The sequence below is a fragment of the Hibiscus syriacus genome, unplaced genomic scaffold (assembly GCF_006381635.1).
Source record: "Hibiscus syriacus cultivar Baekdansim isolate YM2019G1 unplaced genomic scaffold, ASM638163v2 tig00011718_pilon, whole genome shotgun sequence".
In the NCBI taxonomy this organism is placed as follows: Eukaryota; Viridiplantae; Streptophyta; class Magnoliopsida; order Malvales; family Malvaceae; genus Hibiscus; species Hibiscus syriacus.
This window is the reverse complement of record NW_024062254.1, coordinates 371,579-394,084: the sequence shown is the minus strand read 5'-3', so window position 1 is coordinate 394,084 and position 22,506 is coordinate 371,579. Positions and strand designations below refer to the sequence as shown.

The 22,506-nt window shown below is 35.5% G+C and overlaps 3 protein-coding genes and 1 pseudogene across 4 annotated transcripts; all 4 read left to right on the top strand.

The window, feature by feature from the left end:
- The first annotated feature begins 313 nt into the window (after nt 1-313).
- On the top strand, nt 314-3,284 carry LOC120204841 (probable serine/threonine-protein kinase WNK9). Of its 2 annotated transcripts, XM_039204853.1 has the most exons (7): nt 314-472; nt 589-626; nt 723-950; nt 1,033-1,253; nt 1,341-1,498; nt 1,574-2,015; nt 2,100-3,284. In XM_039204853.1, exons 1-7 carry the CDS (start codon nt 386-388, stop codon nt 3,158-3,160), a joined length of 2,235 nt encoding a protein of 744 aa, XP_039060784.1. In that variant the 5' UTR covers nt 314-385; the 3' UTR covers nt 3,161-3,284. The 2 variants fall into 2 exon arrangements, with proteins under 2 accessions (XP_039060784.1, XP_039060783.1); XM_039204852.1 differs by lacking the exons at nt 314-472; nt 589-626 and having other exon boundaries at nt 726-950; nt 2,100-2,825; nt 2,865-3,284.
- Nucleotides 3,285-7,473: 4,189 nt separating this feature from the next.
- On the top strand, nt 7,474-12,426 carry LOC120204842 (DEAD-box ATP-dependent RNA helicase 16-like). The gene is made up of 15 exons (XM_039204854.1): nt 7,474-7,725; nt 7,824-7,985; nt 8,142-8,231; nt 8,319-8,447; nt 8,728-8,828; nt 9,002-9,116; nt 9,303-9,434; nt 10,100-10,165; nt 10,453-10,632; nt 10,787-10,882; nt 11,038-11,175; nt 11,348-11,430; nt 11,540-11,577; nt 11,686-11,897; nt 11,996-12,426. Exons 1-15 carry the CDS (start codon nt 7,507-7,509, stop codon nt 12,083-12,085), a joined length of 1,851 nt encoding a protein of 616 aa, XP_039060785.1. The 5' UTR covers nt 7,474-7,506; the 3' UTR covers nt 12,086-12,426.
- Nucleotides 12,427-16,788: 4,362 nt separating this feature from the next.
- Nucleotides 16,789-17,566, top strand: LOC120204776 (the record flags this gene model as incomplete). The annotated part of the gene is made up of 1 exon (XM_039204798.1): nt 16,789-17,566. A coding segment is annotated over exon 1 (744 nt), but the record flags the coding sequence as incomplete, so codon positions are not given.
- On the top strand, nt 17,539-21,560 carry LOC120204844 (annotated as a pseudogene).
- The last annotated feature ends 946 nt before the right edge of the window (nt 21,561-22,506 follow it).

Here is a 22,506-nt window from a genome sequence, read left to right as displayed (position 1 = left end):
TCAAGTTCAAGGGTCACGTTTTTTTTTAAAGTACAGGGCCTCAATTCCAGTGGTCATATTGATTTTTTCAAAAGTTTGAGGGTTTCGAAAAACCATTAAGCCAATACAACTTTTTACTGCTCGTGATGAGATAGAAAGACGAACATAAAAAGGGAAAGGTTCGGTTTTGTCAGTTAGTATGTAATAATTAGGGGAAAGAAAGGCAAAGCCTTGTGAAAATCTTTGCCTCGTTTCTCCATCAGTAGTTATTAGTTGGCAATTAACCCCAGCTCTTGTCCTTTTGAATATATCCCCATTGCTCTCTCTCTCTCTCTCTCTCTCTGCCTTTTCCTCAGTTTTCTCTGCCTCCCTTTTCATTTCTTTTCTGTGATTCTTACAGCTAGAAATGAATGGAGAAACGAGCTTTGAACATGGCTTGGAACCTGATTGTTTAGAGTTTGTTGAAGTTGATCCTACCGGAAGATATGGAAGGGTAAAAATTATAGATTCTAAATAACGAACACCCTTTTCCGGGAACTTTTTGATTTTCCATTTTCTGGGAATTGATTTCTTAGATCTGTGGTGACAAATTTGCTACCGTTTTTGCAGTATAATGAGATTCTGGGCAAAGGGTCTTCAAAAACAGTGTAAGAATTTCTCTCTTGTTTTTCTAAAAAGTTTGATTTATTTTGTGCTTGGTACGTGTTTGTGTATTTGTTTCTTTGAAATTCCATTTTTTTCAGCTACAAGGCGTTTGATGAGTATGAAGGAATTGAAGTAGCATGGAACCAGGTGAAGCTCCATGATTTGCTGCAAAGTTCAGAGGATCTTGAGAGATTGTACTGTGAAATCCACCTCCTCAAGACCTTGAAACATGAAAACATCATGAAATTCTACACTTCTTGGGTTGATACTGATAACAGGAACATCAACTTCGTCACTGAAATGTTCACGTCCGGTACTCTCAGACAGTAAGTTCCCTGTTCTTGTTCTCGTCTCTCTGTCTGGTTTTCATTTCAGGGTGTCCTTAATTTTTCATGTTTCCGATGGTAGGTACAGGCTAAAACATAGAAGAGTAAACATCCGAGCCGTGAAGCATTGGTGTCGACAGATCTTGCGAGGGCTTCTCTATCTACATAGCCATGACCCCCCTGTCATTCACCGGGACCTCAAGTGTGACAACATTTTTATTAATGGAAATCAAGGGGAGGTCAAGATCGGTGACCTCGGCCTGGCTGCGATTCTCCGTAAATCCCACGCCGCTCGTTGTGTCGGTATGTTAACGAGCAAACCTTTCTTTCACGCTTAATTGTTAACTTGGTCCTTGTATGAACACTGGAGTGCTTCCGCTATGCTCTCAGGAACACCGGAGTTCATGGCTCCGGAGGTGTATGAAGAGGAATACAATGAACTAGTTGACATATATTCTTTCGGGATGTGCATATTGGAGATGGTCACTTTCGAATATCCATACAGTGAATGCACTCATCCTGCTCAGATTTATAAGAAAGTTGTTTCGGTACGAACCGTAACACTCGTAAAATCTCCCGTTCTTAGTCTTAGAGTGATTTGACATGCTTTATGTTTGATATAGGGGAAAAAGCCTGAAGCTCTATACAAGGTAAAGGATCCTGAGGTTAGAGAGTTCATCGAAAAATGTTTAGCCACCGTTTCCCATCGGCATACTGCCATGGAGCTTCTAAGAGACCCTTTTCTTCAAATTGAAGATTACGGATCCGAGTTGAGATTATTAGAGTACCAAAGGGACGACTATGATGCAGGGCCCCTCTTGAGGCAACCTCTTTATGATGTTCACTTTAGTAACAACAGCTCTTTGATCAATGGATACACCAATTATCTCGGTTATGGACCCGAGTGTGATATTGGCTATAACTCGCTCGACTATGAAGCAAGTGAAATCGATCTTTTTTCTAGGCAAGAAGATGGTCATTCGGGAGATGTTGACCTTATAATCAAGGGCCAGAGGAGAGCAGACGATGACATCTTTTTGAGGCTCAGAATTGCAGATAAAGAAGGTTAGACTTCATTTGATTCTTTTGTTATTTTTCAAAGTCCAAGTTTAGTTGTATTAGTGTTACAAAATCTATTTCTTTAAGCAGGTCGAATACGAAACATCTACTTCCCATTCGATGTCGAGTCCGATACAGCATTAAGTGTTGCCACTGAAATGGTTGCAGAGCTTGATATGACTGACCAAGATGTCACGAAAATAGCAGATATGATTGATGGTGAGATTGCATCTTTGGTACCGGAGTGGAAGAGGGGCCCGGCCATAGAAGAAAATTCAAAGTGCATTTATTCGAGTTTCTGTCAAAATTGTTCTTCAAATGGCCATCTATCGGATTACTTTACATCGAGTAGTGCAGGCACCAAGAATCTGCAAGTCCTCGAGTGCTCGAAACACAGCTGTACCACTGTCCATGGCCGTTTTGAAGAGATCAAGTACCAAGTTGGAGGGCCCGAACAATGTGCTTCAGAAGGTGCAGAGGCTGCCATTAGCCAATCGGATAGTATCCATTATGCTGATATATGGGGTCAACGGGAAGGATCGGAACAAATTCCTCCAGGTCCAAAGGATATCCACTGCAATGAGGAAGCAAATGAAATGTCCGAGCAATCGATGTTCGGAAAGGAGGAAAGAATTATTAGCGTAGATAGTCGAAGTGATTCCAATACAAGGAACTCCCTTTCTGCCTACAGTTCGATAGATTCCGGTTTATTGGATGATTATGAGAATGAGATTAGGCAAGAACTGAGATGGCTAAAAGCCAAGTATCAAATGCAGTTGAGAGAACTTAGAGACAAACAATTAGGAAGTAAACCGAAATATCCTAGCTTGACCCAAAGTAGTTTCAATGACTCGGAGAACGACAACGATATCAAAGCTCCCGTGTCTTCATTTTCGACACCCCCTAACAGAGAAACCAACGGACCTCGCCTGCAATCGATACCCTCAGGAAAGCAACTCACTCTATTTTCTCCTACTAGTGAGAAAAAATGTGCCAGTTTTGCTAACCAAGGAGTCCATCATTCCGACGCAATTAACTCGTCTTATAATCCGAAGACGGTAGCCTCCGCCAAGAGCTTCTACGTCGGTGCATTGCTTCCGCACCCGCTTCACCGTGCAGCATCCCTTCCGGTCGATGCCGTAGATGTGTAGAGGCTGCAGAGTTTTGCTCATTTATATTCACCAAGTCAGTGAAGTTTTATTGTATATTACCCCTTTACATTAAAGCATGAAAAAATGTTCCACTCTCTTCTGAATCCACATTGATTCTTTGTCATTTTAGAGCAAGTATTGGGCAGGGGCAATGTTAAAGGCGGCTAGGATTGGTTTAATCATGGTTTTAGTCCCTGTACTTTAATTTGACACAATTTGATCCTAATGCTACGGATACGGACATGGATGGTATAGGGACTAAAATCATAATTAAACCGTTTGGTTTAACCTCGAATTCCAACCACAGAATTATTCAACCCCAACAATATCCAAATGAAGTCTGAAGCCTAACAGGTCATAAAGACCTGCAACCACAAATGACAGATCATATTATGGAGAATAAATAGGTAGGGATGGTCCGAGCAATTTTGATGGTTTCGAGTGGTTCAACCAGTATATGTGTATGTCACCGACCTAACTGCGGCGCCTTGTGATTTGGTCTGCTCGCCAACTTGGTTAGATATTTTCTGTATTTAGCTTATTATACGTAAGCTAGGGATTTAACTTCCGCTATATAACGGTAGTGGTGCCTTCTACGACCGTTATTGTATGACCATGATTCCCGTAACCACCGCAATCAAAATGAAAAATTGTGGGATAAATATAAAAGAATGAAAAAGAAGAAGATATAGGGTCTAATGATTGAGTTGTCGTTTTAAGATGGAGATATCATGGTCTAATTTGTTTAATTTAAAATTGATTAAGACCTAATAAGCATTTAAATCGAAAACTACAGGCCATGACTTGACAAAAATATCCGTTTATTCTAATAGCTATTTAATGTCAATAGTGTTAGTAAGAGATAAAGTTTTTGAATTTAATAATTTTTTCAACATGAATCATAAATTTATCAGACTAAAAAATATTCATTTATTTTAATAAATGTTGAATTTCCTAATATTGAAATTTAGTGTATTTTAACTAACGGGTTGATTTAAGTGGTAAGCATATTGATATCGTTTAAACAAGGTTTCAGGCTCGAATTGTTGTGCATGCAGAAAATCCCCCGTTGAAAGACGCACCCTCCAAAATCAGATGTGTGACTCAGGTCGATTCAAATTAGTCAGGATTGGGGAAGCCAACAAAATTTAGTGTATTTTATATAGAAAAATGAAATTTTTATAAATAGTTAGGGGTTGTTGAATTTGAGACATTTAATTTTGTGAGTTTAGTAGACGCAACTTTCTTAAACTTAAAGCAATAGTACCAGAAAGGTTAGGTCATGGAGAAATCGACTTTTTGCTTCCACGTATTCATATCGCTTTATTACTTTTCCACCGTCACACGACTTTTAATACTATTATGGTACGGATGTATGAATGCTTTAAAATTAAATTAAGATAAAATATATAAATAGTTTAATAATTTTAATTATTAAAAGTTTCAAAATATTTCTTTAATTCATTGATGTAACTTAGTGATAAAGTTGGGAGTCAACTTAAAACTTTAAAATATTTAGAAGTTTAAACTAAAATTTTCAAAAATTTTTGAAGGTTTAATTTATATTTTTTCCAAAAATATTAGGGTCTAACTAAAATTTTTGAAATTTTGAGAGGCTTAATAAGATTTCTTTTTTAATTACGGAAGAGGATTTAATTAAGAATATTAAAAAATTTAATATCTGAACTTTTAAAAAATTTGGGGGACCAAATTAATTTTTTTTTAAACTTTAAAGGGTTTAAATTATAATTTTTAAAATTTTGGGGGCATGCCCCTCACTAGTCTTGCTTATGTTCCGTCTCTACTCTAATTATAAAAAAATTTATTTGTTAAGTCCATTGACTATTAAAAGTTACAAAATAAATACCGACATATGATTTTGTTAGTTTTCATTTGTTTTACATTTGACGTGCAGTTTTAATTTGTTTCATTTTAATCCCCTTATTTTTATGGTTATTTGCATTTCCAGTATATGTGCTTTGTGATAATTGCATTTGACTCTTGTTCTTCATTACATTTGTATTTTTGTATGCCTATTATATATATATATATATATATATATATATATATATGGGTTTTCGGTTTTTTTTATTAAACATTAAATGTTTATGTGGCTTTATTTAAGTATTAATTGGTTTAGTTGGTTTTGCTTTTAATCATTATTTTTTTAATAATGTGTCTATATGTTATCGAATATAAATCAACAACATCATTTTGAATGGGGAATCTGTGGAAAAGTCTCCCAGATACAAGGGAAGTGATTTCCTAAGAATTGTTCATACATTATATTAGGTCGATCTAGTTTTAATATTAATAATTATTGAGTATGATCTTAAACCGCCTTAATTAAAAACCGAGTCATTGTTATTATGTAAAGGTAATCTACGGAAAAGTCTCTCAGATGCAAGAGAAGCGTGTTTTCGAGGATTATTCATACATAAATGTCATAATTTAAATACTATTTAAAATTTACAATTCTCAAACATAAAAACCGACATATAATCAATCGGATACTAATTTTGGGCGTTGTTGGGGTGTTCACCCTTCCTCACGCGTAACCGACTCTCGAACTCCGTTTTGAAATGAATTTATGGTTCAACGCATACTGGTTTTTTTATCTTTTAATTCATTTTTTTCTAAAAATATTTTTAAAGCCTAACCCAAAGGTCGATGGTAATTCTAAATTGTTTTCTTAATCCCTAAGTTTTAAAATTAAGTTGGTTTGATCCCATTCCAACTCATCAAAAAGTTTAAGGACCGTTCCGACAGATGGTGTAGGACATATGATAGTTATGACTACTTATAGGTAAACATGTTAAATAGACTTAGATATCAAATCTTAAATTCTATTTTGATATATCATGTGCGCCCGTCGAAACTTTTGTCTATACACTATAATTAACTCGAAAACTATTAACATTCTTATATAGAAAGAATATGGATTCACTAAAAACACTAAAAACTCTAATAAATGAACGAATCTACCACCTAAAAGTCTCGAATAGACGAATGACATTTTTCGGAGGTGAGGTACAATACTACCCCTCACTTCACTCCGTTTGTAATACATTGTCAATTGGCTCAAAATTTATGGTTAATACTTATATGACATATAAATTATAGATTTAATATATGTACTTTAAATAGATTAATTTTAATCGATTCACAAACTTATTTTTAAATACGCGGACCAAAAATAGAAATAATTAAAATCGGATCAGATCATTATTTTTTTGTCTTTTTAGTTTTAAAATTTTATCTTAAATAATTTAAATTAATCTACGACGTACACCTAATTTTAATGGAAGTATTAAACAAAGATTTGCTCCGGTGGGTGGGTGGGTCATATCATTACTTTGCAGAGCTCCTATGAGCCCATTTTCCACGTCGAATTCTGCTTTTTGCGACTTGAATGGGTCTTCAAAAGGTCATTCTAGTACATGCCAGTGGCACCTACAAATCAAAGGACTATTAACTTTTCAATTAGAAAGATAAAAATAATTAGGGTAAATTAAAAGTGTTTAGTATCTAAATTATTAGTTTTAGTCTATTTTAATATCTAAATTTTTAATTAGTTTTAGTCTCACAGTGGACAATTCATAATTCTGACTGTCGGAGGTCTCCCACGGAAGCTGCTCTCAACCTGACGTTGGGGGCAGCCTACTATCATACCTTCCCCTTACCCCATTACATATGGGAATAGAGTCAGCTGATATTTAATTTTTTTAAAAATCATACCTAATATTTAGTTTTTGTTTCGTTTTAGTACTCATCGTTAAAAAACTTAACACGTTTAATATTTAAACTATCAATTTTGGTCTATTTTTGTATCGAAACTTTCAAAAAAAATTCAAATCTTAACGTTAAGCTTTTAACGGGGTATTAAAATGAACTAAAAACTAAATGTTATGTATGATTTTGATTTTTTTTTGAAAATTTAGGTACTAAAACAGATAAAAACTAATAGTTTAATTGTTAGTTTAAAGTACTAAACGCGTAGATCACCCAAAACAATATGATGATTCAAATTCGATATTTAATTACAAGTCGAGTTAAGTCAAGTCTTTTAGTGTTGATTTGAAAAAAATAAGTTGAGTCGAGTTTTACTTACCCTGGACAGAATAACAATAAACACACAATTCCATTTTGGTCCTTTGATTTATTATAGTTTTCAGTTTTATTTTCAAGCCCTAATTTGGTAAGCCCAATTTTCTCTAGGGGTTTTGACCCATTTTCACAAATCAATCACCCATACCCATTCACCATTACTCTCTCCGTCCACTTTTAAAACCCTAAACCCTAATTTCAACGCCAAGATCGTGGAAGCTAAGACTCTACATAAAAAAATGGCTAAAATGGACAAACGGAACCCTCCACAAGATCCCAAACCTACCCCAGAAGAAGAAAATAAGAGAATAGAACGCAATGGAAAGGAAGACGAAGAAGAAGAAGAGGAGAAAACCTTCGAAGAATTAGGTCTGGATCATCGATTAATCCGAGCTCTTCTCAAGAAAGGCGTTGACAAGCCTTTTCCAATTCAACGCGTTGCAATCCCTCTCATTCTAGTAAGCTTGGGATCATCTTTAATTCTTTACTTAGTTAATGGTTATTTTTCGTTATTTGATGTTTAATTGGTTCCGGAATGGCGAACTCGTGTTATTAGCAAGGAAAAGACGTGGTAGCTCAAGCTAGAACAGGCACCGGCAAAACCTTTGCATATCTACTTCCGTTGCTTCAGAAGCTGTTTCCCACGGATTCGGTGTCGAAGTCCCGGCTTGCTCCAGGCGGGTTCATTCTCGTTCCCTCGCGTGAATTATGTCAACAGGCATGCTATATTTTTTCGACTCGTTTTGGTTTTTAACTTCTTGCATTAAAATCGGAAATTTTTTCAATTTAATTTTCGAAAATAGAAGATAGCCAGTAGTTTCAGCATTATATTTTTATTAACTGTTTGGTGTTTGCTTGTATAATTGTTTTCCAGGTTTATAAAGAGGCCGTTTCATTGGTTGAACTATGTAGGGTTCAATTGAAAATTGTGCAATTGACCAGTGGAATGCCAGTTTCTGATTTGGTTAGTTTTATTATTTATGCTTTATTCTTGTAATGCAGCATTGAACTACCTTTACTGACATTTTATCTTGTATTGTTAAATTTGCAGCTAGCTGCATTGGCAGGGCCTCCGGATCTTTTGGTAACTACGCCCAAGTGCATAAGAGATTGCTTGTCTGCTGGATTACTTCAGCCAGCTTCTATTGGTGAATCATTAGAAATTCTTTTCCTTGATGAGGTAAGATTTTGAGTTAAATTTAGTGCAACTTTCTAAAGTTTTATCATAGATGATTTTATGAATGGAGTAAGTATGTACTCATATGATTTGCAAGCTGCTCTTTAAACATCTTATTATGTTATCTGGAATGGGACTACATACCTTAAATTCTCACTGCTTTCTTACTTAGCATATATCAAATAAATCTGAGACCTATATTGCCATGTGCTACAGTTTCTACCATTGACACGTTATTCCTCAATATTTCGAAAGGATGTCATTGACAGATATTTGATTACAGGCAGATCTCTTACTGCAATTTGGTTTTGGAGATGATCTTAAAGCTCTTACTCCTTCCATTCCTAGACGTTGTCAATGCCTACTCATGTCTGCTACATCAAGGTGTGTTATAAGCTTTGTATGTTTTGTAAGTTGGGTTATGTTGTGTATGTTTTAAGCTCTGTGTGTTTTGAATATTGGGTTATTTTGTATGTGTAACTTTACTATTCTTCTTTTTTCCTTTAAGATTGCCAATCCCTGCTGATCAATCTATTTTGGCATTTGATATTTGGCAGCCCTGATGTTGACCAACTTAAAAAGCTGATTCTGCACAATCCATTCATTTTGACTCTGTCAGAAGCAGAAGATGTTAAGGATGAGGTTATCTCAAAAAGTGTGCAGCAGTTTTGGGTTAGAACCTGTAACCTATATTAGGAAATTTTCATGGCTATTGCATTTAGTTGGCTGATTTTGATCTAATTTTAGAAAAATGGTTTACCTAAATTAGTCTCCCGTGTTCTTTGATGGATTGCAAAACTTATTTGTAGTTTTATTTAAGCTTCCACATCTTTACCCCTTTATCTTTTGTTTTTTCAGATTTCATGTAATACGAGTGATAAGTTACTTTATGTTCTTGCTCTCATAAAGTTGGAGTTGGTGTTGAAGAAAGTTTTATTTTTTACCAACACTATTGATGCTGGTTTCAAATTGAAATTATTCTTCGAAAAGGTATTCAGTCTTCATCTTAAATTTAAGGTTCCCTCACCTTTGCTATTTAGTAGTCACTAATTATCTTCATTAATATTTTTGCATGCTTTCTATTTGAGTTCGTATCATAAAGGTAAAAGCAATTGCCAACTTGAATAGTTTTAAAGTACGTCACATGAGCAATGTAGATTTTTGTCATCCTTCTCGAATGTCACCACCAAGTGTTCCATTGCATGTAACCTCTATCTTAGATTAGGCCTAGTTTGGGCACTTTAATTTTTTTGCTTCTCTTGGAAATTACCATGTGTGTGACATTATGATTCTTTTGCGAAAGTCTAAAAAAGGCAGCTTAATTTAAGGTTAAAATGGCGGAAATTGGGCCCGACTGGAAGTGTTATCAAAAGCATAACATTTTAAGTTTGATGATAAGGTAACATTTAGGTTGCAACCAAAATGTTATGAAGAATGTAACATTTTCAGTTGCACCCGATTTCTGTCAGTTTTTAGCCTTAAATTTTAGGTTGTACTGCAGTACCCAATTTTTTTTGTTAGTATGTTATTTTGACTTCAAAACAATGGTTATCAAATTTTGCTACTGAGGCTCAAACATGTTTGAACACGTTCAGTTCTTCTCAAATAAATAAATAGGCTATCCTGTTATCTCTCATAGCGTTTACTGTGTGCAGTTTGGAATCAGGTCTGCTATCTTGAATGCTGAGTTGCCTCAGAACTCTCGTCTACATATCCTGGAGGTATAGTAAATAGTCATGTTTCAATGGGTTCTATTTAGATTTAAAAGACTTTTATATGTATTGTTATTTATGCAATGCCACAGCTGAAAGGTGAAAAATTTGATAATACCATTGGCAATGCATTGTGATTTTTTTACATTTATAGCTCTTTATGCAATGCTAGAGCTGAAAGATTAAAATTTTGATAATACCATTAGACACGTTTGCTGTGATTGTTTGCCATACTGATATCTACTAACTGTTGTTAGTTTAGTTGCTTATACCTGCAATTTTTTTTCTTTCATCAGGAATTCAATGTGGGGCTTTTTGACTATTTGATTGCGACTGATGACAGTCAAACAAAAGAGAAGGAACAAGCTGTTAGGGACAAGGATGTACACTCAAGGAAGTCCAGAAAGGGTGCTAAGACAAAAATTGACTCTGAATTCGGTGTTGTGAGGGGAATTGACTTCAAAAATGTTCACACTGTAAGCTATTTTATTTTTTAAAAAACTTAGCTTCAAAAGTTATGGTCAGTTGTTAATGTTTATTAGGATTAGTTTTTTCATCTTTAAAGTTTGCTGTGTACTATAGTTACTGGCCTTTTGTTTTAGAGTTGTTTTCATGTTCTTTCTTGCGCAGGTTATAAATTTTGATATGCCTTCAAGTGCTTCAGGATATGTACATCGTATTGGACGCACTGGAAGAGCATATAGTGCTGGTGCTTCTGTTTCTCTTGTGAGTTTGTCTGACAAAATTATAAATAACTTCTGTAGGGCCACAAAGTTGGCTAAATTACTCATTAATCACCATTCATAGCTGCTTATGAATTTGCATTTTGTTTTAATTTGTTATTCATAGTTCTTGCCAATTAATCCTTCTTTCATTAACAGGTTTCACCAGATGAGATGGAAATTTTTAAAGAAATTAAATCCTTCTTGGGTGAAGAAGAAGACAATGGCACAAATATTATTATGCCATTTTCACTTTTGACCAAGGATGCTGTGGAGTCTTTGCGATACAGGGCCGAGGTGATTCTATTTTGATCTTTCAATGTCCAATGATATGATTTTAGTTATTATGGTTAAGTTTATTGGCTGTTGAACAGTGAAAAGTTTTAGCTTTTACAAATTCATTGTTTAGGTGCCAACTGGTTTATATATTTAGTTCATGGTGCTTATTTTGAGAGGGCGAATCTTGCAGGATGTGGCAAGGAGTGTGACGAGAATTGCCGTTAGAGAATCACGAGCTAAAGATTTAAGGAACGAAATTCTCAACTCTGAAAAGTGAGTAATTACTGTTTGTCAAAGATATCAACAGTGCACCTGTAATTTAGACTGTTTGCCGGGTTTTGTATCAAGTTTTTTTTGGGTTGGTTGCTTTTGTTTTGGTTAGGTTGAAGGCTCATTTCGAAGTAAATCCAAGAGATCTAGGTAATGAACGGACACAGTAGGCTATTGCTTTCATTATTTTCAACGTTTTTACGATCTCCCGAGTATCTGTTAGAGTCGTTATACGTCTCGTGCTTTTTACCGTGCCAGATTTGTTGAAGCATGACAAGGTTCTGAGCAAGGACCCTCCCGCTCCCCATCTCCGTGATGTGCCCGACTATCTGTTAGACCAAAAAAACGTGATGCCAGCAAATGGTCAAGCTACTAGGGCTGCAATGGGAGATAACAAATCCGGTCGACGCCAGGGAGCCAAGAAAAGATACAGAAAAAGCAGAGATCCTCTCAAGAGTTTCTCTTCTGAGGTGAACCAAACATCAGTTTCATGATTATATGAGAATGTTGTGACATTGCCATGCTTTGTGATTTAATCTTTAACATCTTTACAATTATTTGGTCTCAGGCACCGAAGAGAGTTGGCAAAGATAAGAAGAAGGGAGAGGAAAATGGTTTGGATTTTACCCGTAAAGCAAAAAAGCAAAAACCTGTCTGATTATTCAGTTGCAATTCGTGTTTACCGTTAAAGCCGGCCGGCAGTGTCTGCCCTTTACCGCAGGCAAGAATGTTGTTCAAGTTTTATTAGAAAATCGTGTTTTTTCTTCATATCTGCCAGTCTATCCGTTTTACAGTCCATGTCTTAGTTTGTGATTTTCCTTCATAACAGTGTCGTCTCTAAAGTCGGAAATTCATCCTACCGTAACATCGAACACTTTTTACGGTCACAAGAAGAGTTACCTGTGAATGTGGCATGTTTGAAGGTTCATGAGGTTATGTTACTCGCCAAATTTGAGTATGGTCGATGTTTTAAGCTCTTTTATTTAGAGCGTTCTTTGAAGCTATATCTTTATATTCATGTATTGGACACGAGTGTTCGATGTGTATTGCTAGAAAAATAGTCACATACGATATAGGATGAGATTGAAAAATTCTATAAATGAAAGAACTGAAAGTGAGATTCATACCACTATTAGATCCTTGTTAACATCATCAAAAGAAGTCATGGACCAAAAATATATTTATAATTAAATTTTCAATATAAAGTAATAATTATAAAACCAAAATATTAAAAAAAAATTATTTCATGTTTTCATTATAATAATAATAATAATCTGTTAAGTTAGTTCAATACTATTATTTTATCTTTTTATAAATATTGACAGTTACTTTGTTATTTGTACAAAAATGAAAAGTTAAAAACAATAAATATTTAGACAAAAAATGTGAGTAACTTATCTATAATTTTAATTTTTAAAAATTTTAAAAGTAAAGTTAAAAATACTGTTAAAACATAGAAAAGTACGAAAAATTATATTTTTTCCTCGGTTTAATTGATTAAAAATTAAAATAAAAATAAGTTTATTAAATTTGTAAATAATATATATATATATATATATATATTATTAAGATTCAAGGGACTTAGAAATGTATTTTCTAAATATTATGATTGAAAATATTTATTTAATCAATGTAAAATACTACTTGAAGTTTAATCAATGTAAATTATACCTGGCTTTAAGGTATAATTTAATTATGGTATAAAAGAGGTTTATGGAAACAAGTAAAAACCAAAAGACATCGAACTTATTGAGTAATTTTAGTAATTAAGGAAATGTTGTTCTCAGATCTTGAGTTTGAACAATTATATTTATAGGATATATATGAATTATTAATAATTAAAAAAATTACGAAAATAAATATTATTTTATAATTGATACATATTATTCGAAAAAAGAAAAACAAAAAACGGTTCTATCTAACGGTAAAAGGTAAAACACCTGAGTCAACACTTTGAGGACCAAACGGCTAACGAGAAATTGTTACATAAGCAAACGGAAACTGTGGGTGTACATCATATAAATTTATAATTGTTTAATTAATTTTAGTAATTATTTTATAGTATTTTAATAAATTTAATTGTTGATTTAAATTTTTTTACAAGATTAAATTATTAAAAACATCATTCAAAATGACAAAAAAAAAACTTCATGAACTCTTGTATACTTTATTTAAATGTAGTGTCAAAAGAGCACTTATTACAATAATTTTATTTGTTGCACGAATCAAGTTATTTTAGAAGTCTAAAATTTTTCTTTATTCTTTGAGGTCTCGGATTTGAGCATAAAAAATGTCGGGATATGAATGTTTAATATCAAATGATTAGTTGAGAATTAGCTTTAAACATATACGGTCATGTACTTGCTTCATATTAATAAAAAATAAGGGTAAACTATAAAAATAGTCCCAAACTTCTAGGATGCTTGTATTTTGGTCAATCAACTTTTAAAATTTGTAATACAGTATTAAACTTTTAGTTTGTTTTCATTTGTGTCCATGTCGTTATAGTTAGATTTTTGCTGACGTGGCAAGTAACGCACGTTAACCCACCTCCATGACTTGCAACACTACTCCTTTCCCTTTCCTCTTCGTCGTTATAATAAAGACGTTGAGGAGCCATAAGCAAGCTCCTTTGACCCTCACTCGATGACGGAAGCAGACTCGTGGAATGTCTGTTATCGCTTTCGGACACTACAACGGGTGGCCCTGATATCACCGCAACAGCCTCGGCTTCACTTCCTCCGCCATGACTTGCTGCTTCTTTGTAGCTAGCGGCAGCTGGAAAGTTTAGCAAATGTTATATTGAGACACGGGGAAAGTAGCTGTCGAGTTTCGGAATGGTAAAACACAAAGAAACAATAAAATAAAAGCAATCTGTTACCTGAGCGGCAGAATTAACGTACATATGGATTTAAATAACGTTCGCAGTCACGTTACGTTTATTGCGAATGTGGACATAATTATAAAGAATCATTTTTAATAATATTTTAAATATTTTTTAAGTGAAAATGATATATATATATATATATATATATATATATATATATATATATATATATATATATATAGTTTAACTAAATAGAAGACTTTAAAAATCCGATAATAAGATAAGATAATTAATTAATGATAACATTGTGAAACATTATTATTTAAATGACTGAAATTAGAACTAAATTAAATAAAAATAAAAATTTATATTCTAAACCAATGATTAAATTATAAATTTTAAAAAGTAATAAGGATGATAAATTAATATATTCTTTAAAAATTAAAAATAGAAAATAGGAATGTGAGTGGATTATGTTTTAAGCCCAATAAATCTTAAAATATTTTAATCCTAAACCCCACCCCACCCCACCCCACCCCACCGTTCTCTCATTTCTCCCTCTTTCTTCTTCGATTCCAATGATTTTCACTCCGACGAAGATTTTCTTTTTCGATTCCAGTGATTTCCACCCAAATCCACAAAACATGTAAAGTGTTTCGTTCTTCCTTTTTTACTTTTCTATTTTCTTTTTCGTTTTGAATCTCAACATGCATCAAAAACAGAGATTGAAAGGGTAAAAAACAAGGTTTGGCGACAATGAATACAAAAAAAAGATTTTTAAGTAGAATAACACTAATCTCCTATCTTTTTTTTCGTTTTTTTGTTTCGAATCACACTGTTTTTTGTTGTGTTCGAATCCCCTTCTCTCTCTTTTTCTCTTTCGAACCCGTTTTGATGGACTGATTTGGTGTAACAAAAAATAACGGGAATAACAGGTTGTTACCGTCGCGATCGGCCGTTACCCGTTAAGTTGCTACCGCTATCGCCCACTATGATTCCACGTTCACACCGCTACAATATCGGCAGTGCTCGTATTTGGCAGGACACGGCAGTGTTCGTATTTTGAGGTGCTGATGATGTTGCAGCGCCTCTTTTCATCTTCAACTGCGGAACAAAGGAATCCGATGAATAATTTTACGTGCACGGACAATTGTTTCATATTCCAGTGGATATACGGAAGTGAAGACCTTTCTTTCATGCCTTAGCATTTTCTTCACAGTATTTTACAACAGCTGAGATGCCGGCATAGCGGCCATTCAACAACGTATAAGCCCACGACAAAAGCTTCCTTGAAATGCTTAGTTCAAGAGGTTCAACCCCTTCAATGCTTGACGGGAACTGATTTTCTTTCAATAGTCGAGATGGCACCAACGAAAGGTTGATCACGGATGGGAGCATTGCACAGGAGCTCTCCCAATAGAAATTGTACGAACTTCTGAGCAAAGTGTTGACAGTCTCCGAATCTCCGTCGGAAGCTTTCTTTTTCACGATATTATTAATTTTTGCCAAAGTCGGGTTCCATTTTGTTTTGAGACTTTCCAAATGAGTTGAGTCCTCAATCGATGAATTCCATAGTTCAGTTGTTTGCAGATCAACATAAAGCTGCTGGCTGCTTTCCACAACACCATCTAACGGTTGGTTAAGAGTTTGAACCTCGTTCGAGAATCCAGATTGCAACGGAGTGATTGATGCCAAGCTAATTATAATAGATCGATACCAAGCAATCGAGGCATGTCTGCAAACTTTGGTGCAATTACTATTTGACAATTTTAAGTTCTTGAACCGTTTCCGGATCCTCTCATTTATTGCTTCAATTGTTTCCAGTTTGCCATTTCTTTCCAGGGACAAAACGATTTTGTGGTGGTTATGATTTTCAAAGGGGTTATGATTTTTTGGGTTTTTGATTTTTTGAAGGTTAGGGTTTCAAAGGTAGGAGGAGGAGGAGGAGGGGGTGGGTTAACGGGCGTTACCTGCCACATCAGTGAAAATCTAACCGAGGTAACGGCAGGGATAGAAATGAAAACGAACTAAAAATTTGATGATTGTATTGTAAGTTTCAAAAGTTTGGTGACTGAATGCAAGATATCTAAAAGTTTGGGAACTATTTTTTTTAGTTTACGCAAGAAATAATTTGAATTTGTTATTTTATTTTATTTCGTTTTTTTAATTTAATATTATAATCCTAAGCCGAAGTATATACATTTCTCTGCACAGTTCTTTTTCGCCCTCTATTTTCCTTTTGTTTTCTTCGCCGGGAAATTGCTTCAGTTATCGCCGGCGATTTGCCGGTGAAACGAAATTGCTTTTTATCAACAGCGAGGTATCACTTTTCGCGCTTGGCATTATCTCGTTTGAAAATATTAGACATTCTTTTGAATTTTGTATTTATTCTGTTTGGTTTTCACTTTTTCCGGGAATTTTTCACCAAAGATCTTGTTAATGTGCGAGATTTGGATTTTATTCTTCTGCTTTTAACTGATTTTGTTTTAATTTTCGATGAATTTGAGGAAAATAATAGGAATTTAGGTTCATTGTTTGTTTGTTTGTTTGTTTGTTTGTTTGGTTTTGATGGAAGAGCGGTCGAGATCAGGGGAGCATTCGGGGATTGTGGTGAAGAGTAGGAGCCAATCGGGGTGTTTGATCGCGAGGAAGAAAGGAGATGTTTCGGGTCGACCCGGGTCTACAGGGATCCGTAACATTTACGAGTCTAAAACAGATAAGAAGAGGTCTAGGATGATTATGAGTGATTCGGGTTCTAGCGATGATTTAGTAATGCCACCTCGAAGGAGGGTTGAGCCGGAGACGTTTCAGGTTTGTAATGGTTTAGCTGTTTATGAAGAGAATGGAATTGGTAGGAAGAGGAATAGGGAGGAGAGGATAAGGGCAAGTGAGGAAGGTTTCATTGGTTGGAATGATAAGTATTTGAGTGAGAGTAAGAGGAATAGGTTAGATGTGTTCAACGTTAATCAGTACGGTGGACTTGATGAGGATATGATTATGAGAAGAAACAGATTTGGTTATGGTGGAGACAATGTGTGTGGGAGGAGATTGCTGGGTTCAATGCCTGCGGTTGCTCAGATGAGTATAGAGACGGAATATGAGAGTGGTCCAAGCAGGCATGCTTTTCATGAGAAGAAGCAGAAGAAAAAATTGTACTTCGATAAAAGCGAAGGGATGAATTGGGGTGATCATGATGATAGAAACAGGTTCAGGAAGGATAGGGATGGTACACCGATGCATTACCCTTTGTTGAGGGAGAGGTATATGGCTAGTTCAGATGAACCCATCAGGGTTCAGGGCAAAAATGGTGTTTTGAATGGTGAACAAGAAAAAGAAGATTGGCGAAACTTTGAAAAGTTTTGATCACTTGGAAGTTGAGGAGGGCCGGAGTGGTTCAAGGATTGATGATGCAGTTAGGAGGAACTTGCATGTTTGTCCATCATTGTACTCGCAGACAGGAGTTCTCGAGAAGCCTGTTTCATTCAGTAGGAAAGAGAAAAAGAAAAAGAGTTTGCTTAGGACACCAACAACTAAGAAGAATAAGGTCTCTGACCGTGATTCAGATGACAGTGATACATCTCTGAAGCTACGACCAAAGGATTCTGAAACTTCTAACCCAACAAAGAGGGTAAGTAGCAAAGAGGAGAAAACTCAAGTTGAGCTGCTTCATTCTACCAGAATCAAAGAAGGAAAAGTTAGGCGTGGGTGTGGGACAGAAAAACAGAAATTGCGCGAACAAATAAGGGGGATGCTTCAGGAAGCAGGTTGGACAATCGATTATAGACCAAGACGAAACAGGGATTACTTGGATGCAGTGTACATCAACCCTGCTGGAACTGCATACTGGTCCATCATCAAGGCATATGATGCACTTCGAAAGCAGCTAGATGAGGAAAATGACAGGAATCACTTCGGGGATGGTCCGGCATTTGCCCCACTATCAGATAAAGTACTCAGCCAATTAACAAGGAAAACAGGAAAGAAGAGGGAGATGAAAAAGAAGATAAAAGATGAAAGTGGCAGTGAGAATGCTCGAGAACCTGTTTCTAGGAAATATTCAAGCATCAGGCATGAAGAAGAGAGTATGGATAACTTGAGCCATGAAGAGAAACCAAGTTCCTTCATGATGGTAAGTCATATAAATGTAGGATGAATGACAATGATGTCTTCAGTGGAAATTCAAAAGGTCAAAGTTCACTCCATGTGTATGATAGCTATGAAAAACCATCATCTATACCCACTTCTCATCTTGTCCGTGGAAGAAAAAGTAGAAAACTTGGAAGATGCACCTTGTTGGTTCGTGTTTCTAACGTGGGTCCATGTTCAGAGGGTGATGAATTTGTTCCATATACTGGGAAAAGAACACTGCTTGCCTGGCTGATTGATTCTGGGGCTGTGCAGTTGAGTCAAAAGGTGCTGTATATGAACCATAAGCATACAAAAGTGATGCTAGAGGGCTGGATCACCAGGGATGGAATCCACTGTGGTTGTAGTAAGATCCTAACCGTTTCAAAATTTGAGATTCATTCCGGAAGCAAATTGCACCAGCCATTTCAGAATATATATTTGGATTCTGGTGTTTCTCTCCTTCAGTGCCAAATAGATGCATGGAACAGACAAGTGGAGTCTGAGCAGATTGGTTATCATTCTGTAGATGTAAATGGTGATGACCCCAATGATGATACTTGTGGCATTTGTGGAGAGGGTGGGGATCTAATTTGTTGTGATAGTTGTCCCTCAACATTACATCAGAGCTGCCTCAATATAGAGGTATTGTTGCCTAACTTTTGTACCTTCTATATAATGTTTTGCATTTATAAATGGAGGTTACTTTCTTTTGTTCGCTTTTTTATTCTTCTTCTTCCCTATAAATTTATCCTCCTTACAGCAACACTATTTTAGTTTTTTTTTTTGAATTTGTACTCCTGTTTGAATTTTTTTGGTATGCTTGTTTTACTTATTCTACTTCGTAGTCGAATGCAAACTTGGCTTGTTTGTGTTAACAATGCTCTGCTTAGTGGCTTCACTTAGCTTTTATATCTACTCTTTTACAGTTTCTACCAGCGGGTGGTTGGCAATGCCCATATTGCATATGCAAATTTTGTGCTAATGGCAGCAGCGTTGCTCAAGAGGATGATATAACTGATGGTGTCCTTCTCACTTGCAGCCTGTGCGAGAAAAGATGTACCCATTCTCTTCTTTTTGTTGTTTTCAATACTTTTAAGTTTGAAGTTCCTTTTTAGTTTCCTCTCCTTGGTTTCGTTTCAAAAAGAATCTGATCATTTCCACTTCTGCAGACCACAAATCTTGCATCAAAGTGACAGATGTGATTCATATTGAATCCAACAGTTTAGCTCTTCCTTTTTGTGGGCAGACATGCAGTGAGGTAATATATTTTTCTTCTGTGGAATGCTGAATATTGTAATTAGATGTAAACCAAGAAAATGGGAAAATCGATTGTAGAGGCATTCATGCCCTCTGTATACCATCTAAACCTATCTTGCATAAAACTGCCGAGAAGGAAATAATGTTGGTTTGAAAGTAACTTCGGTTTTCATTACATGATGATATTGACTTTTGTTGCTATGGTTTTTAGCTAACACAATGTTACTATGAACCCTATGGACAATGAAATTTTATTCGTATGCAGTGTTAACTGTTTTACCATGATGCTATTAAACATAAACAGTCCATCAAGGTTTATATATTTGTTTTCTGATAGATTGTATATTATGCCACTTGACATGGGATTTTATTTCTCCATTGCTGTGAATCTCAAGGTTTCTTTCTTTATCTTTGTTTGGGAATCATACTGTTTCTTCGAAATGTTTGAAGTGTGCAAGGCTAATATGTAGCTTTGTACCTGTGGGTAAAACACTTATCATGACGTGTAGCAATAAAATTTGTATTTGCTGCCGTGTTTTTTTTTTGTTTCTACAGCTCTTTGAGCGTTTACAGAAGTATCTAGGGGTCAAACATGAACTAGGAGGAGGATTCTCATTGTCTCTTATCCGAAGAATAGATGCAGATTCAGATATATTTGCCAGAGGGCTTCCACAAATGGTGGAATGCAATTCTAAACTAGCTGTTGCTCTGACTGTGATGGATGAATGCTTTTTGCCCATTGTCGACAGGAGGAGTGGGATCAACTTAGTAAACAATGTCCTTTATAATTGCGGGTAAGCATTTTATTTACCGTAGAGAACTGCCATATAGTGATTGCATGCCATAGTTTTATATACTATAACAGTCTTCTAAAGGGTCTGGGGTAAATTTCGTATTTAAGCAGTGTTTGATATTAATTTATCCAACTGTTTAAAATTACATTAAACTCTTGCTATGCTATGATTTGGGATAGTGTTTTTATCCGTTCTTGTCTTCTTTATCAAACGTCTAATCGTTTGTCATTTACTGCTTTTATCTTCATAGATCAAACTTCAACAGGCTGAATTACTCTGGATTCTACACTGCTATTCTAGAGAGAGGCGATGAAATAATTTCTGCGGCATCAATCAGGTAATTAACATTTTTGTCATCTGTGTGCTGTTTGCACCTTCCCCCTTTAATGAAGACTAGAATCACTAAACAGAATTACTTTGAATGCATCTGGATTATCAATATCTGGATTATCTATCATTCTAATAACTGCATACCGTTTTGGTATCTTATTTCCGTATGTAGGTTTCATGGAACTCAGCTAGCAGAGATGCCATTCATCGGAACACGTCACATATACAGGCATCAGAGAATGTACCGACGGCTTTTCGGTGCTATTGAGTCGGTAAGCTGTGAGAAGCGTGTTCATATATGTGTATCATGTCTGGATTGTGCTTAACTCAGTTGTTCTTTGTTTTTCTGAAGGCTCTCTGTTCTCTCAAGGTTCACAAACTAGTCATCCCTGCTATAGCTGAAATTACACATACCTGGACTGCCGTTTTTGGTTTCACTGCTCTCGAGGAATCGGTTAAACAAGAAATGAGGTCGATGAATATGTTGGTCTTTCCGGGTGTAGCTATGCTGCAGAAGGTTCTGCTGAAGCTAGAAAACATGGATGCAAACTTGACGGCTGAGCCAAGATCTAATGAGAATATCACTCCTGAGGTGGCTAATGGATCTGAGCCCGGTTCATCATCTGGGAATGATACTCAAGAGTGTGATGATGGTGGTTTGCATCGTTCTAGTTGAATGAATGGTGAAACTGCAGTTGCAGATTCAGATTCAGATTCGCGGTGTCCAAACGTGCCTGTAAATGATACTTGTGGAACCAGTGGTTCCTCGGATGAATGCCCGGAACCTAATGACGAAACTGCACTTACTAATTATCAAACAGTGGACACGAGGAATTTATATCGGCCGGATAGTAAATATGATGCAAGCCCTAGCTCAAGCCATGATGCACCTGAGGTGCAGAATAAGGCAGGATTGGATTATCCTGCTGAACATAACCAGTCTGATGATGGCACTGATTCACAGTCGGGGAACAAGGCAACCGAATCTGCTTCGGACGGTGAAAACATCAGTACCTATACGGACTATAACGCTGTAGACAAGGGAAATGAAACAGAATCAGACTCCGGTGTCAAGAAAAATACTCCCGATGGACATGATAACAGTCTAACATCCGATGAAAGCGATACGTGATGATGTTCATTGAGTTGATAACGAAGCCATTTTCGATGAACTTTGTAGATTGAGTCTCGATTAAGGAAAACAAGTTTGCCAATTTCGATTCCGGGGGCAAACTAGCGAAGCCGGCTTCCCCGGAGAAATCCCGATGCAATAGAGATGGTAACTATATCAACATCGGATCTTGGTTCAGATCAATCGGGTTCTTCTGAGGAGCATAATGTGTGATCAATAGTGTATCACTGAAACCCTTTACTTTTTTACTGCATCATGTAATTACCACCAGTTTTTAGGGGGAAAAAAGATTTAATTTTTTCTATCTCATTTTTAAATTTGATTGGCATCCATTTTACGTTAGTTTGTTTTTTAATAAAACAATAAAAAAAACTATGGGTTTTTATTCCAAATTTGTAAAAATTATATATATATATTTCGAATTATTTGAGATTTCTTATAATTAATTTATAATAAAATAAAGATATATTGCTTTATAGTATTTCTTTAACCAACTTTAAATAAAATTAACAAAATCATATACACACAAATTGAGGGACACAGGGATAAATAAATTATTATTATTTTGAATGTCAGGTGTCAACGTTTAATGTCAAATAACTGTATGTTAT